The following is an 18,027-nucleotide window of genomic DNA, read 5'->3' as shown; positions in this document are numbered from 1 at the left end:
GGTATGAAAAAGCAGTAGTATGGAAGCACATTTTTCTGCTTGTATTTTCTTTGAGCGTGTTTAGAGCCTTGGATATGTGGACCTAGCCAGAGTCAGACACATCCTGGTTGGTTTTCTTTGCTTACATGGAAAGCCTGATAGATCTTCTCATCACTCACCAGGTGGCAATTCTCACCTTGGTTCAGGCTTAAATTGGGCTTAAGAGAATTGTAGGTGTAAGAGGAGAATTAGGGGATCACCCAGCTCATAGCTCGCACGGTGGGTATAGTGAAGAAAGCAACTGGACAAGGTCCTGATGAAGTCTCGGCTTCTTGACTTCTTACTAGTTGTGGAGAAGTCCCTCAATATCTCTCAACTACAAAATGATAATTCTTACTCGATAGGATTTTTGTGTGTGTGGTGGTCGTGAAATTGCTTTAAAAGTCATGAAGAAGTATACAAAAGAAAGGTTTCTATTCCAGTAGAGCTGAACTTGATGTGTAAAATAAATATTGGGCTCTATTCAATTTCAATATTAATAAAACTGTCTCCACTTATGAATTCCAATATTGCTCTAAAATGAAGGACTTTATTCTCACTCTGTGTGTCTATGAAATGTACTTATGGATAACATACATTACAAAGAATTAGTTTATCTGATTTTAAATTAACATTATGATACTAGTTACAATCATCCTGTAAACATACGAATTATTCTCTTTACTAAAATACTGTTGGTAGTATTGCTTAAGTTCCAGCAAGGGTAACATTGGAAATATCAAGTGCACAAATCCATTTTAAATTCAGGAAACCCAAAGACTTATATACGATAATATTCAGCCCTATCATCTACTAACATGAGAGAAACAGGGCTTGGCTTTATAAAACCTACAATTTTGATATTTCTCTCTTACAATATAAGAAAATAAAACAATTGGAACTGAACTGACCTTTGTGGGCTTTTTTTACTTATCTATACATCCTGATAGGCAGAGATGATGAAATAGTGGCCTATTAAAGGCAGAGAAGTTCCTATAAAAACCCACAAGTGGCGGTTTCTGTTGTTTACTGCATGCTGGCTTGCAGTCAGTTATTCCAGGTATTATCTTTGTAGAAAAGAAAACTAAGTAGAAGATCATGGCAAGTTCCAACTGGGGATATGATGACAAAAACGGTAAGAGTTCTTTTGCTCATGTAGACCAAAATAATAGCTCATTGCCTTTTCCAATAAAAGGGGTATTGAGCATTTAAAAAATAAATGAAACAAAATAGAGTACCTATACAGTCATAGGTTAATGGTTTGAATTGCCTGACTTGAATAATCATAATAACTTTGCATGTACTCTTAGCACTTGTCCTTTGGGATACAGTTGTCTACAAAATGTGTTCTCTGTCTCTTCCTCTTTCTCAATCTCTCTCTCTCTCTCTCTCTATATATATATGTGGGTTTCTATATATATATAGAGAGAGAGAGAGAGTACTAAAATATATATGTAGATATATATGTAGTATATAATATATAGAGAGGGTACTAATATATATATCTGTAGTATATAACATATGTATATACGTACATATATATTTGTATATAACATATATATGTTATATATAAGAAATCTAGTACTAATAGAAAATATTTATAGTTGTGTTGACAAATATATTATTTTATAGGATAGTATAGAAAAGGTGCATTCTCAAATGCTGAATTTTCATTAAGTTAAACAGAATACCATTTAAGATACCTAAATAAATCATAGTTTAGTAAGCAAAGAGATGGTTATACTCCTAAAACTGGGAGTCAAACATTTGATGAAGTTTTGATTGTATGCATGTGTTTGCCTTGGTAGGTCCTGAACAATGGGGCAAGCTGTACCCCATTGCAAATGGAAATAAGCAATCTCCCATTGATATTAAAACCAGTGAAACGAAACATGACAGTTCTCTTAAACCTATCAGTGTCTCCTATGATCCAGCCACAGCCAAAGAAATTATCAACGTGGGGCATTCTTTCCATGTAAACTATGAGGACAATGATAACCGATCAGGTGAGCCAAAAGACCCTTTGGATTTATTTTCTTTGACTCTACTAGGAATATTTAAACAATAGGACTTTAAGAGACACAAATGCCATCCTCAGTCTTTTGTGCACATGTGTAGTGCACGTGTATAAATTTGCTGCAATCTGGTGAAGCATCTTGGACTTCTAGAAAGTCCCCATGTGGTAAAGATGATTTTTGGAACCCCCAGCTCCGTCTTTTTTCAACCCTTCTCATCCATGACGCCATCCTATCTCTTCTGGTCTCTAATATCTTTTTTAAAAAATATTTAATTAATTTATTTATTTACCAGAGAGAGAGAGCACAAGCAGGGGGAGTGGCAGGCAGAGGGAGAAGCAGACTCCCCGCTGAGCAAGGAGCCCCATGCAGGACTCAATCCCAGGACTCTGGGATCATGACCTGAGCCAAGGGCAGACGTTTAACCGACTGAGCCACCCAGGCGTCCCTCTAATATCTGTATACTCACTTCACACTCTCTGAATAAACAGTATTTTTTCCAAGAAGGTCTAATGAGCCATCATAGTGAATATAGAAACTGAAAAGGCAAATATTTTCTAATTGGAATGAGGATGGAGGTACACAGTGGGAAAGAGAAATGGAGTGAAGAATACATTTTTTGTGTCCAGAAAAATGACTCTATCATTGTAAAGTACTTGGGTACCAGTAAGAAAATGAGTCTTACATAAATCTTGGAAGATTTTTTCTGTGCATAAGTATACTTATCTATCTCCCCCTCCCCTACTAGACTGTAGTGACTGAATTCTTCATACCCCAGAACTTAGCCACATTTCCTGCTACATGGTAAGATTTTCATAAATGTTTCTTAAATAATTTATTAAATGACAATTTCAAAGATAGCTCTACTGACAAAAGGCAAAACTTGTTTTGGGACTTTGCTACAAGGTTCTGAGCCTAAATTTTCGGCACTTTGGGGCTATGTCCATTGTTAATACTAGATTAGATCTGGTATTATGTGTGTTTAGTTAATCATATGATTACATAGACTCTTGGAAATGACATAGTCATTCAATGTTAAAATTTTTAAAGTGACCCCACTGCCCCCCTGACACTTTCTCTTGGTCCCTGGACAGGCATTCTCAACAAAGGTGTCAAGATACTCATTGTGTCTTGACTAGTTACAAAGTATGTGATGTGTAATTTGTTACTCAAAATAAATTACTGAAGATCTTAATGCATACTGTCTATATAGTCTTTGTTGAAAGAATGAATGAATAAACTTGCACATTAAAGCAGATTCAAGGAAAGCCCTATAAATCTATAATTCACTCACCTTCCGATATACTTCCTTGGCAGCAGAAAAAGGTAAAATTAGGGGCTCCTGGGTGGCACAGTCGGTTAAGCATTTGACTCTTGATTTTGGCTCAGGTCTTGATCTCAGGGTTGTGAGTTCAAGCCCCATGTTGGGCTCCACAGTGGACATGGAGTCCACTTAAAAAAAGAAAAGGATAGGGCGCCTGGGTGGCTCAGTTGGTTAAGCGACTGCCTTCGGCTCAGGTCATGATCCTGGAGTCCCGGGATCGAGTCCCGCATCGGGCTCCCTGCTCGGCAGGGAGTCTGCTTCTCCCTCTGACCCTCCTCCCTCTCATGCTCTCTCTCATTCTCTCTGTCTCAAATAAATAAATAAAATCTTTAAAAAAAAAAAAAAGGATAAAATTACAGGTCATGTGCTAAGAACTGTATATAACTCAGTGCAGTGGTCAGAGACACACCATACAATGAATACCATCATCATGGATGTGGGGGCGGAAATCCAACAAGAAAAAAACTTTGGCACTAGTGTTTGTTTTCAGTTCTACTGAATCCAATTTAGTGTTGACTTATGTTAAATGCAAAGATAAGCAGGAGCTTACGATCATAAAACTAATAGTAGTTCCTTTTTTCTTCTAGTGCTGAAAGGTGGTCCTCTTTCTGAAAGCTATAGGCTCTATCAGTTCCATTTTCACTGGGGCAGCACAAATGACTATGGTTCTGAACACACAGTGGATGGAGTCAAATATTCTGCAGAGGTAATGTAACTCAGTAAGCGAGAGATAATTACACTGAGAATTATTTTCAGAAGCAGCTGCTTTATTACATAAGTCACCCTTATAATGGCTCCAAAGGAATGAGCATTCTCATCCCTATAAGGAACTCCCAGGCCCCATTAAAATCAAACACATACATACCAAGTGGGATAATAGAAGGAAATTTTTCATGTGAAAAAGGCAACTTGGAGTTGAGCTCTTGAGCCCAAGAATCATCTTTGTCTTCAAAACGGCTCAAAAACTGTTACCTTAACATCAATTCTACCTCATTCTTTTAATTCTCATTCTTTTAATTTTATTTCAATGTATGAATATATCAGAATTTATTTAACTGGCCCCCACTGATGGACAATTACAATGCCCTTTGCTTTTTGTTCCATTGGTTTTTTACTTTTACCAAAATGTTCTTCAACAAGTACATCTGTACATACACCTTATGCACTAGTGAAAGCACATAAGTGGGGCAGATGTTTTTATAAGAGGGACTGCTAGGTTACAGGGTATGTGCATTTTTTATTTTAATAGAAGATTTAGGAATTTTACACAAATATAATCAGCTTTATGTTACATTGTAAAGCTTGGCTAATAACTTTTAATACTACAGAAACCCATTAAATGTTTCTTCCCATTTCTCCCTCAAAAAATTGAAAGTAGACTAAAGTCAAATGGGCTGGGAGCCTAAATTAATACTATTTTTTTAGAGGCAGATCTTGTTGCATCTAAGAAATCTAAGTCAGTGATCTCCTCATCTAATTTAAGAAAAATAAATACAATCCAGGCTAGAGATGAGAGGCACTTAGCCACAAAATTCAACATGCAATTGAGGACAGGAGGAGGATTGGGGGGAGAGCAGGAGCTGGGGCGAAGGGAGGAGGAAGAGAGAGAAGGAAAAGTGAGAGAGAGCAAGCAAAAGAGATTAAGTAAGTGGTATGTAGAGAATTAATTACTTTAAAGTGATGTGATTGACCAGATGATCACTTTACATTAGAGGTCAGAAAAGTATTCTTTCTGTAGTGGCATTTGTGTTCAGCCCTAATTCAAGACAAAAGGCTGCCATTGACAGATTATGGGGAAGGACATTCCAAAGAAAATCAGCAACTAATGCAAAGACTTGAAGTTGTGAACCAAGTAAGGAGGTATAATCTATGACATATGCTGAGAGATGGCTGTTGATAAGTGGGGAAAGTAAGAAATTAATGATAACTATTGTACTTTTTGATTGAGCAATTAGGTAGATGGTGGTACCTTTTCCAAAGATGGGAAAATAAAACAGGTTTGGCAAGGAGGAAATCAAGAGTTGTACTTTGGCCATATTAGTTTGAGATACCTGTGAGACATCCATGTGGGGATATCAAGAAGATATCAAGATGACTTACATACATATTGGATATTCAGATCTAGAGTTCCATAGGGAGATTAGGCTAGACATAGTGATTTGACAGATGCCTAGACGTGCTTGAGAAAATGTGTTCTTGGCCAAGACTCCTAGACTGTCCAGGAACCCCTTCCTATAAAGTTACTAAAAAGGACCTCACCTGACAGAAGTTATTTCAGTTTTGTTGAAAACTAGTTAGTTGGAATTCCTGATCTTTTCATACCAAAGCAATTTTTAAAAAGGAGTAATATTAAATAGTTGTGATATTTTGGGAAAAGAAATTTTACTCACTGGTTCCGTGGAAATTGCAAATGGCCTGCTCTACCCAATGTACATAATCCTTCTTAAGAGTGAGAACATAGTCTTTCTTATCCACTGGATAAAGGTTCATATAAATGTTACCTAAGCCAAGATACATCTTCTAATATTAACAAGTTAACATATAGCTTTTTGTCTTCACAATGGTATAAATAACTAATTGACCACATTATCATTTTCAGCTTCACCTGGTTCACTGGAATTCTGCGAAGTACTCCAGCTTTGCTGAAGCTGTCCCACAGGCTGATGGTTTGGCAATTATCGGTGTTTTGATGAAGGTGAGTTACAGAGAGTTACAGAGCTGGGCTAGCACTACTTCTTACCAATCAAACAGCAAAATAGTATAAAATAAGGCAAAAAGATATTTGAGTCTTTCTTTTTGAAAATTTTCCATTCTACTAATGGCTACAGGTGAGCAAACAGTTCCCTAGTACTTTGCTGCTGTTTTCTCTAGGCTTTTCCCTTTTTAAGAGAGAATTAAGTTTCAGGTAGGGATAGAATGGGAAGGTGTTGGAGGGGGAGGGAATTTCTATTTTCCAGATCTTCCAAATTGCTTTTCCTCTAAACTTCCTACTTCATAGGTTCAGGAATTTATCAATTTAATGTATCATCAGGGAAAAATATTAAGAAGATTGTTGTTCCATGAAAAAAGTTCAGTTAATGTTTATAATGGCAGATGTTGCTTAAATCCTCTATGAGTGTCCCTGAAAAGTTCTGTAGGGAAGTTATTATTAAATTGGGTATACTTGCGTCTTTTGGGTTCTACCCACAAAATTCCAATGTGCAGTGACCCGCCCCCCCCACCTCTAACAAGCAACTCTTAAACACAAGCAGGGTGTCCAGGAATTCACCTCAATTCTGACACTGTTTATGCAGAGATAGCATCAGGTTCCACAGGCTAAGGGTTCAGACTTGCAAGATTACAATTCCCCACCCTACTTCAGATGTCAGTCTCAAGCCCAGGTTGTTAGCTGGGCTTCTGCCTGACTAACTCTAAATCAGAGGTTCCCCTGACCTCTTCCTTGGGTTTGAAGAGGTTTGATTAATTTGCTAGCACAGCTCACAGAACCCAGAGAAACATTCTACTTACCAGTTAATTAACCAAGGATATAACTCAGGGCTAGACAGATGGAAAAGATGCATAGGGCAAGGTATGGGGAAAGGCAAAGAACTTCCTTGCCCTGTGGAGACACACTGTTTTCCCTGTATCTCCCTGAATCCACCAATCTGGAAACTCTCTATACCCAGTCCTTTTGGGTTTTTATGGAGACTTCATTATTTACACATGATTGATTAAATCATCAGCCATTGGCCATTGATTCAAGCTCTAGCCCCTGTCTCCTCTCCTGTCCCCAGAGGTCTGAAGGTAGAACTGAAAGTTCCAACCCTCTAACCACATGGTTGGTTCTCCAGGCAACCAACCCTCATTCTTAGATTCAGTCCAAAAGTCCCCTAATTAACATAACAAAAGACACCCTTGTCGTCATCTTCACTTAGGAAAGTCCAAGGGTTCCAGGAGCTCTGTGTCATAAACATGTTTCTTATTATAAATATCACACTCAGGTCCCTAACTTTTGGAATTATAGTAATTCTAGTTAACCTTTATTGAACACTTACAACACACCATACACTGTACCAATTATAACTAATAAAACAGGCCAAAAGTAAAAGGTTGTATTTTATGTCACAAGTTTGCTACGTTCTTGGATTTTGACTTGTATGTCCTTGAGCACCTTGCCCATATTAAATTAAAGCCGAGCTTTTTGTTTGCCACTTTCTCTGTGCTGAGAAAAATGACACACACAGAACCATTTTAAAATGGAGCCATAGTAGCCATTTTGGGGGAACTGCCTTGCACACCCTGCTTTTGGAACCTTTGAACTGGGCCAAACCACCAACATTCCGAGAAGTCAGCAAGAACAAGAGTATCATATTTGAGAGATCTGATAAAAGTGAACTTCTGCATAGTGACCACTTCACCTGACCCATCAGTAAAGTAGGAATCCCTTCCTGCTTGTCAGCACCAATGAACTCTTCTAAAAAACCACTTATGTAATCTTCCTTTTCTTCTATAAAAACCCTGAGTCTATGTCCTGTAATTAGAATGCTGTTTGGGTTTCTACCCCAATCTGTGTACCCCGAATTGCAATTCTTTGATCTCAAATAAACGCTTTGCCTCTTGAGCTGGTTTCTTGTTTTTAGGTTGACAGTGGTTACCCATTAGGAACAATTTATAGAGGACAAGCGCCCACCAGGACATATGCCCACCAAAATTCCCTCTCCTAAAGCAGAGAGAACATACCTTACCTTCCTTCAGTTTACTGTTTTTAATTGAAAAAAAATAGCTAAACATAGTTTGACTTTATAACAATTTCTAACTCACGTTTTATTGTTTTTAATCTCCAGATTGATCAGGCCAACCCAAGACTGCAGAAAGTACTTGATGCCCTAAAGGCAGTTAAAACCAAGGTCAGTAGCCTTAAGACATTGGTTTCAGTCAGAGAACAAGAGTCCACAGAACTACTGAAATCATTTAATTATGTATTTGAAGTGGGGAGTAGGAAGGCTAGAGCAAAAGCTACCAATTTGAAAATCAAGGTAGTATTTAGATATTGCTTGCTTCTGAGAAAGTCTCTGACTCAGGTATTTGTTTTGTTTTGTTCTTTTCTTTTTCTCAGTTTTTTTTTTTTCCTACTTCAGCAGCATGAGAAGAACTAGCCTAGAGAAGAACAGGTTCCATAGCCATTCAAATTTTCTTTAAAAAGTATATCCAACTAAAATGTGATTTTTTTTCCATTTCACAAAGAAAATTACCTCTGTTTCTTTAGTAGTACAAAAATGCAGGAGTTAAGGGTCTTATTTTGAGGTACCATTAATATGCCACTCATAAACAATCCAAAAAGAACGTGAGTAAATAAAAGAAGGCTAAAACGTAACTAATAAGCATGTCAATAATAGTTTTGCCACTGGAACAGTATCTGGCCTCATTCCTAAAGAAACAATAAAGGTTTTATTCTGGAAGTGAAATATCTTTTAGAGAGGATAGATTATTTAAAAATTTTTTAACCTTTGCTTATATTCCACCAAATGAGGAAGGAAGAAAATTATTTGGCCAAAATGTGAGGGTAGCAAATTTTCAGTCTTCTGTTACCTTTATTGTCTTTATCTACAAACACACCAGTGTATACTATATAGTAGAAAAGTTAATTAAATTCTCAGCTAAAATATCAAGACAATATATATGCCAAGATAATATAACATAGATGTCATATATGTATATGACATCAGTATTTTAAATCATGGTATAATGATATATTACAGAACAAACGAGCCCCATTCACAAATTTTGACCCATCTACTCTCCTTCCTTCATCCCTGGATTACTGGACCTACTCTGGCTCTCTGACTCATCCTCCCCTTTATGAGAGTGTAACCTGGATCATCTGTAAGGACCCCATCAGTATCAGCCCAGAACAGGTAGAGTATCAAAGATGAAAGAGTGGGAATTGGGAGTGCAAAGCAGTAATATCATGTCAATTCATAGTATTAATGGGGGACGTTACGATTTCAAATAGATTTTTTTTTAAAGATTTTATTTATTTATTTGAGACAGAGAGAATGAGAGAGAGAGAGCACATGAGAGGGGAGAGGGTCAGAGGGAGAAGCAGGCTCCCTGCCGAGCAGGGAGCCCGATGCGGGACTCGATCCAGGGACTCCAGGATCATGACCTGAGCCGAAGGCAGTCGCTTAACCAACTGAGCCACCCAGGCGCCCTCAAATAGATTTTTAAGGAGTTTGTTTTCCATTCCTACTGAAAAAGATTTATTTCTGACATAGGTCTATTGAATAATCAAAAAGAAATGTGTATTATAATACTGCTTTTTACTTTATATAGAAAAAAAACTATGAGATTCTGAACTCTTGCTATCTTTTCCACCTTATTAAGGAAAAATCCAACCGTGTTGTGTCTTCCTAAAATTTCAGAAACAAAGAAAAGATTGTCACTGAAGTTCTACTAAGACTTTGGGGAAGTATGGTTCGCAACTGAGATACCCTGAGAGTTGACAAAGATTTTTTGTTCTTTTTGAAGCTTTAGTTATTAGCTATCCAACAAGATATGTCTTTAATTATTGTTTATAATTATGATAATAATAACTACCATTGATTGAGCAACTCCCTTTATTAGGTGCCTTACATAGGTTTTGTCAGCCAATTCTCATAACAAATCTATAAGACAGGCAATGTACGTAGCCTACTGGTAACAGACGCTTACTGAGCATATGCTACATGCTGAGTACCATTCTGAGAACTTATATGTACTAACCCATTTAATCTTCACAACCCAATGTAAATAGCTGATAGTGTTTAATATTTTTCCTATCAGCTATTTAAGGAGTCTGCTTCATACTACATTATCCATATAAAATTTTACCATATTAAATCTATACTTAGTATTGAAATACTGAGGGCACACCAATTTTTTTCAGGTGCAATCATTATTTTCACTTTTGGTGGAGTCAGTGACTTTTTTTTTCACATCTCCATAGTTTTATAGGCCAGATGATGGGTTTGTGGAACTCTTAAAAATGTCTACATTAAGTGACAGGGTTTTTTTGTAAGGTGGGAGGCGTTTTCAGTAAAAGGTAGGAATATATTTTGGAGTGGGAAAGTGATTATTCTGAGAGCTGATAAATTATCACACATTGTGGCTTCCCAAAATAAGCTTTCGGCCATAGCTTAAGTCCCTCCAAATAGGCTAGATTTTTAGTAGAATAAGACATAAATGCTGAGAAAAAAATGACGGTTGCCAGATGGGAAGGGGTGGGGGGATGGGCATGCTAGATGAAGGGTAGTGGGAGGTACAGTTATGGAATGAATAAGTCACAGGGATAAAAGGCACAACACAGTGAATATAGTCAATGTTACTGTAATTTTACTGTATGGAAACTGAGGCAACAAGCAGCATGTCACTCACCCAAGGTAGCCCAGTTGACCTTCTGAGAAGGTTGGCGTTCTAATCCAGCCCATCATTAATAATCTAAACCAAATACCTAGTTCAAATAAATGTGATGGGATTTTTTTACTTCCTCCCTTCCCATTGGTAAGACTGTTGCAATCAGCAACTTAGTTTTCTAAATATCAGTGCATTAACAATACTGGAAATAAAGTGTTTTGTGCAACTTTAATAGCCTTTGATTCTTTAAATATTTCATCCTCCCTCCCAGCTGGCACAGTTCCGAAGCCTTCTGTCGACTGTTGAAGGTGACAAAGCTGTCCCCATTCAGCACAACAACCGGCCACCCCAGCCTCTGAATGGCAGAATAGTGAGAGCTTCATTCTGATGGGACCAGGAAGGAACTTCTCCTTCCTCCAGGAACACTGCCCTGCTTCGGACATAATCCAGTAAAACAATTTTTAAGAAGCACATTTATGTCAATCCTAGCAAGGCAGTGTAGCTGCAAATTCAATCTATAGAGCGAAGTTTTGATTTTTATTCTTAATGCTTAACTCAAATAATAATCCATAAGCTTGTAAAACCTGTGCTTAAATTCAATTTATTTTGTGGAATTCTTTATAATTGCGATTAAAGTATACTGAATAATTTCTTAGGGATTTGTGTCTGTTTCCATTTTATTCAGTTTAGTTGAACCAGTAAAATAACTTTATCCCTTTCTTGTCTATTATGTACTTTTTTTAAAAAAAATATTAAATCATTTCTGGCCCATGTACATTCAAAAATCTTAAGTGCCTTATTAGCAATATTATTTTGCCTCAAATGTAATAACCTAAGAGCAGCTTGAGATGAGACATTGCGAAATTCATTTTCTTACTCTTGAAGGCAAATATACAGCTAAGATGACAATTGTATTTATTTATTTATTTTTAAGATTTTATTTATTTATTTGAGAGAGAGAGAATGAGAGACAGAGAGCACGAGAAGGAAGAGGGCAAAGGGAGAAGCAGACCCCCTGCTGAGCAGGGAGCCCGATGCGGGACTCGATCCCGGGACTCCAGGATCATGACCTGAGCGAAGACAGTCGCTTAACCAACTGAGCCACCCAGGCGCCCGACAACTGTATTTAATATTATCATCCTGGCCCAACATTGCTATCATTTGTGTTCTCTGTGATAAAAATGGTATCTTTTATATGGGAAGATGTTGCTTCTGGTTATTGCTTCCACTTTTCCTCCTCCCATTAGCAAAGCCAATGGTTCCCCCCCCCTTGTTATAATTAGATAGCTTGAATAGAGACTCTGTAATTCAAAATTTTTGAAGAAAATTCACCCATGAATGGTTTATAAAAATGATGGAGTCATTTGGACTTAGAATCATATAAAAAATCATATAATCTTTTAGTCAAACGTGCCCTTAACTTGAAGTCAGTTCTTTCTGAAGCCATGTCTACATCCAGAATTTAAATCTTGTGTCTAGTATGTAGTCTTGTGATTTACTTTAGTTTCCTTCTCCATGACTAAATATAAGAAATCATATTAGAGACCAAAGCCTGTACCCATTCCAATGTCTTAGTGTTGTCTAATGTTACAGAATCAGTCAAAACTTCTAAATAAACATAAACATAGTTTAAAAAGACAGATCAAGCAGATTTTTCATTGCTCTTGAAGGAGCCTTTGTATAAAGGTTGTGTTAAAACCATACTAAAAGACTTCGTTTGAATTTTTGATCTGGAGCCCAGAATTTAAAGAATCCTATTTATTAAAATGTAATAGATCCAAATAATACTTGCACTCTGCTCCCATAAGCATTGTATAAATAGAAAATACTTTCTTTGCAAAAGTAATCTGTGTATATTACTATATATTTGCCAGATATTAAGAAAGCCTGAAACAGTTACACCTGTCCTATGATCCTCTCATTTCACATGAGTCACATTGAAAGGGTTTTAATTCTAAAGTTATCAAAAGTCATCATGAGAGCCAAAAAAAGAGGGATATGAGTTTAATTTGAAACATATATCTGCTTAAGGTAAAAAAGGTATAAAAAATTTTTTGCAGAAAGGTATCTACAAAATATATCTGCTCAGGACACACAGTTTTTGAAAATATTTTCCGGAAAAAAATTGAGCAATTTAAAAAAACAAATTTCACAATAGAGCCCTGAAAAATACTTAACTTAATGACCCATGTATTTTTTAGGTTAAAATGGATTCTTGAACTTAAGAACTTAAACATAAATCTCTAAGTCTTGCTATGGAGAAGGCAAAGAAGTGACAGAAGATATATGATGACCATCAAACTTTATCCCTAAGCTGAATGCCAACTGGGGAGCATGTTTCCCCTACTGCTTCTGCCAGAATTTCATTTATTTGGCAGAACTCACGAGGTGCATTATGGAGGCTTTCCACATTTCTCTGAAGTAGCCGATAAAAGCAGCTGCTGAGAGAAGATATGTGGACAAGGCATTGGATCATCTGAGGAAGCAACTCATATGTTTCTTTGACTCACCCTCCTGCTGTGTGCCCTATTCCCTTGCCAACTTAGGTAAATGATTTGAACATCCTGCAAGGATTTTGTGATTTTTCCATGATGTTTGGCCGCTGACCTTCTTCCAATCATCCAGAATGACAATGGCAGCTGAAAGGCCCAGCAACAGGCTCAAAGGTAGAAAGGTGCTTCTACTCCCTACCATTTTCTGTCTTATGCAGCCCCATCACTCCTACCCTTGCTTTCAGAAATATCGTGCTGAACATTTATGGCATTCTTTTGCTGATTTGTGAGTCCAAGGCATTTTCTAAATCGTTCATTTCTGTATGTTTTAGAAAATAACTCTAAGAACCTTAAATTCATCAAAGGCAGAATTAGGGAAAACGAAAGGAAAGAAAATAAACATCTTCTTTAAATTTAATTTTTTTACATGCCTCAGAAGAGGAAATTTCTATTTCTTATAACTCTGGTTACTCTATATGCAGTGCTCCTTCACCATTTTGTGGTCACAGATTCCTATGAATATGTAAGTAAAGCAATAAGGCTTCTTTCTACCTCCCCTGAAAATGTAAATAATTAGATATAATCAAAATTTAGCATGGAGTTTTAAAGTGCTTAGAAACTCAACCCTTCGCTCCTTTCCCCATCACAAAGTCAATCTTAGACCACAGATAGGATTCTGGCTCTAAACAACAACAAAAAAGTTGAACTACAGTGGGACTCCAGGTCTCTCGAAATTGCTTCCTAATTTAACAATTATTTTTGCTTTTCTATGTCATTCTTTATATCAGGTTTTTAGATGGAATGATGTATATATAGTATAGCTCATGAATTATCTTTTTGTTGTTTTTCTCTTTTATAAATATTGAGTTGGTAGAGGTCCCATTGCAGAAGAGATATAAAACAATAAAAAAGAGAGAGAATTCAAACGTTAGTGAATTGTTTCATTTATTAGTGAGTAAACTAACAAAAGCTTACAAATGAGAGTAAAAACAGCAGAGAAAAAAATTCAGTTGAAGACTATCTCATCAGATTAATAATGACCCCAAATCACTCTGAAAGTCATCAACATTCTTTGCATCTAAGACAATGAACACATACGGAAATACTTATTTTGTGAGCATAATCTTGATGATTATCCCTAAATAACAAATGCTTAATTACACACTGTTCTCTGTGAGACACTGTACTAGGATTTCCTTATTACTCTTACTAGATTCGGCTGTTTTCAATCTCAGTAGGTAGACAGAGGCAGACAGACAGACACACATAGATATAAATGAATAAATGCGTTTATTGCAGGACTGGTCTACTATGACAAAATAGAAACACAGATACGGATATTTAACCTACTACAAGAATACAATTCATTATATGTTCCTAGAATTATATGGACACATTTATGAAGCTAAGAAGAAAATGCATAAAATAAAAAAGAATTTAATAGATATATATATGCTGTTCTTAAAACAAGTTAGGAGAAATGACCTTAAGCATTCTTGCTTACAAATCTTGATTTCAATAAGGAAGTTACTCATAGAGTAACTTAGGTCTTAAAGATATGTGTGTACTCTCACACAGATCAGACTGGTGGTTGCCAGCTGAGAGAGGGGCAAGGGGATGGATAAAATGGGTGAAGGGCCTTAAGAGGTACAAATTTCCAGTTATAAAGTAAATAAGTCATGAGGATGTAATACACAGCGTAGAGACTCTAGTCAATAATATTGTAATAGCTTTATCCATGACAGATAGTAACTAGACCTATCAAGGTGATCATTTTGTAATGTACAAAAATATCAGATCACTGTGTTGTACACCTGAAACTAATATAACATTGTATGTCAATTATAATTCAGTTAAAAAGGAAAGCACAAAAAAGAATAAAGCCCTAAACTAGGGAGAAAATATAGGTGCATACTCTCATCTTGTATCTTTACAAGTATCTTGAGTATCTTTATACTAAGAGTGAACTGATGGACAAAGAGGTCATGTTTGAAGGTGTTAGAATGCTCACAACACAAGTGCACTTGCTAGAGGTTTCTCACAATGGCATCTGGGATGCTAATCCCTTTGCTATGAGAAGTAGAAATAGCAATTATGTCAGAGAGGAATAGTGTTTAAGTGGCCTTATTTTTTTGCCCCTCAAAGACTAGAGAATATACTTTCTTCAAATCATTAATAAGTATTTTAATATCCTTTAGAGGCAGACACATGTAAAGCTATTTGGATGTGTTATTTTCCATCATGTTAACAAATGACCTAAATTGTCAGCAAAATCAAACATGCATAACAGAATCACACCATGCAGAAATAATATTTAGCTACTTCGGGGAAAAAAAAGACCCTTATCTCATCCATATACCACAATAAATCCAAGGTGGTTAAATTTTTCAATGAAATCAACATACTAGAAAAATAGGTAAATATTTAAGTATCTGATTGAAGAACCTTCAAAACACCAAAGCTACAAACCAAGAAATAATAGAATAATTGATTGAACTATGAAAAACTTAAATATCTAGGTCAACCAACAATAGTAAAAAAAATTAATGAAAATAAAAATGACAATGGGGGAGCGCCTGGGTGGTTCAGTTGATTAAGCATCTGCCTTGGGCTCAGGTCATGATCTCAGGATTCTGGGATCGAGTCCCACATCGGGCTCCCTGCTCAGCAGGAAGCTTGCTTCTTCCTCTCCCTCTGCTCCTCCCTGCCACTTGTGCTCCTTCTCTGTCTCTGTCTCTCTCTCATAAAGAAGAAAGAAAGAAAGAAAGAAAGAAAGAAAGAAAGAAAGAAAGAAAGAAAGAAAGAAAGAAAGAAAAGAAAGAAAGAAAGAAAGAAAAAGAAAGAAAGAAAGAAAGAAAGAAAGAAAGAAAGAAAGGCAATCTTTTTAAAAAATGACAATTGGGGAAATTTTTTCAGTGTAAATGACATCCACAGGAACAATGGCCTTGCTGTAGAAAAAGCTTTCACACGTTATTAACATAAAAATTGAATTCCCAAGAGAAAATAGAAGATATGAATAAGCAATCAGTAAAGAAGAAAGACAAATGATGAATAAATATATGAAAACTGCTCAATCTTAGTAATGAAAGAACTACAGAACAAGACAATACTCTCTGATTGTTTTTTTTTAAAGATTTTATTTATTTATTTGATAGAGAGAGAGAGCACAAGCAGGTAGAGTGGCAGGCAGAGGGAGAGGGAGAAGCAGGTTCCCCGATGAGCAGGGAGCCCGACTTGGGGTTCGATCCCAGGACACTGGGATCATGACCTGAGCCTAAGGCAGATGCTTAACCATCTGAGCCACCCAGGTGCCCAATACTCTCTGATTCTTTACATATAAAATTAGTAAATATTTTTTAAATAACACATAGTGTTGTCAATGATGCAAGGAAATAAAAACTGTCAGACATTGCTGGGAAGAGCATGAAATAGTGCAGTCTGTTCATGAGTGATGCTAAAGTTGTGTTCCAGAATAAATCTTATTATCAAAAATCACGTGGGGTGTCTGGGTGCCTCAGTCTGTTAAGCATTCAACTCTTGATCTCAGCTCACTTCTCGATCTCAGGGTCATGAGTTCAAGCCCCACACTGGCTCCACGCTAGGTATGGAGACTACTAAAAAAAAATTTTTTTTTAAATCATGTAATGAAACATGAGGTTCAATGTAGGGAAGGAGAGTTCAGTGGTAGAATTCCTGCAGCTGATGACAAGCCTTCCCTAGCATGGAGTTGCCCACAGAGCACTAGGAGAGCATATCCCCCACACTCTTCTTTTTTGTCTTGTTTCATAATTCTTGAATACCTCATTGATCTCTTCCTTTAGACTATCAACACTGCAGAAAGAACAAGTGAAAGAAAAAAAGCAGGAAGGCAGTGATTCGTCTTCTCTCTCATCTTTGTATCTCTTTGAAGAACTCAAAAAGTTAGAGCATATAATGAGTGCTTAGTGTATTTGACTTGAACACAGATGTAGTTATTCTGGCTATAAAAAATCATAATACATTGTCTATGAAAATTAAGCACAAACAATCAGTCTAACAGCAGTTTCTGATTTCTATGCAGGAAAAAAAAATCACAAACAATAAATTGTTAATGCAGACATTTGAAAAATGATACTGTAATTCTATTCTTATTTATTATTTCATATGTATACTAAGTATTTTACAATGTGGATAGCATTACACTAATGGTGTAACAAAGATAAAGAAAATAAGATACTTGATCCTATTAATAAGCATCTTATGAACTCTGGTTTTAAATTTCTTTATTTCTTCAATAATTTACTATGTGTTTACCACTTGGAGAGCACTTTGCTAATGTTACTGGGAATGCAGAAATAGATAAAAATAGACCCAATCACAGAGGAGCTTATAATCTATTGGTGGAGACATCCATGTTAATAACTGTAAACCAAAGTAGAATTAAATATATACGATATACATGCAATTAATTGCTATAGGAAGGCAGAGGAAAAAAATGATTTAATCTTAACTTCCTCTTACTATTTATCCAGCAAGGGTTTACTACCAGTATAGGAGCTACAGATTTGCCTATCTTTCAGGACACAACCAACCTACTTCAACAAGTTGGAACCTAATAGAAGGGTTTGAAATCTATTGTCAGCCTTGTCTCCTGGTATGAAGAATATGCTAGGAGAATAGACCTCTGAAACAAATAATGCAATATATGTTAAGAAAAAAAAAAGAAGAAGAAGAAGGTAGCGGGAGGGGAAGAATGAAGCGGGGGAAATCGGAGGGGTAGACGAACCATGAGAGACGAAGGACTCTGAAAAACAAACAGGGTTCTGGA

General features: G+C 36.4%; 1 protein-coding gene across 2 annotated transcripts; it reads left to right on the top strand.

The window, feature by feature from the left end:
- Nucleotides 1–1,045: 1,045 nt before the first annotated feature.
- Nucleotides 1,046–11,760, top strand: CA1 (carbonic anhydrase 1). 2 transcript variants are annotated; one of them, XR_014144273.1, is made up of 8 exons: nucleotides 1,046–1,153; nucleotides 1,827–2,024; nucleotides 3,945–4,063; nucleotides 5,957–6,052; nucleotides 8,181–8,243; nucleotides 9,096–9,251; nucleotides 11,000–11,177; nucleotides 11,663–11,760. XR_014144273.1 is itself a non-coding variant. In XM_081816205.1 (7 exons), exons 1-7 carry the CDS (start codon nucleotides 1,117–1,119, stop codon nucleotides 11,114–11,116), a joined length of 786 nt encoding a protein of 261 aa, XP_081672331.1. In that variant the 5' UTR covers nucleotides 1,046–1,116; the 3' UTR covers nucleotides 11,117–11,650. The 2 variants fall into 2 exon arrangements, 1 of the variants encoding a protein (XP_081672331.1); XM_081816205.1 differs by lacking the exon at nucleotides 11,663–11,760 and having other exon boundaries at nucleotides 11,000–11,650.
- The last annotated feature ends 6,267 nt before the right edge of the window (nucleotides 11,761–18,027 follow it).

Source organism: Leptonychotes weddellii, chromosome 4 (genome assembly GCF_054177405.1).
Source record: "Leptonychotes weddellii isolate Sample4059 chromosome 4, ASM5417740v2, whole genome shotgun sequence".
NCBI classification, from domain to species: domain Eukaryota; kingdom Metazoa; phylum Chordata; class Mammalia; order Carnivora; family Phocidae; genus Leptonychotes; species Leptonychotes weddellii.
The sequence above is the reverse complement of the archived record's forward strand: the minus strand, read 5'-3'. Positions and strand labels throughout refer to the sequence as shown.

Bases quoted from the DNA above. Each gene is read 5' to 3' on its own strand.
- CA1 (XM_081816205.1), top strand. From the start codon at position 1,117: ATGGCAAGTTCCAACTGGGGATATGATGACAAAAACG. The intron at 2,025-3,944 runs GTGAGCCAAAAG...TTTTTCTTCTAG, and splicing joins GGACAATGATAACCGATCAG to TGCTGAAAGGTGGTCCTCTT. The intron at 8,244-9,095 runs GTCAGTAGCCTT...GATATATTACAG, and splicing joins TAAAGGCAGTTAAAACCAAG to AACAAACGAGCCCCATTCAC.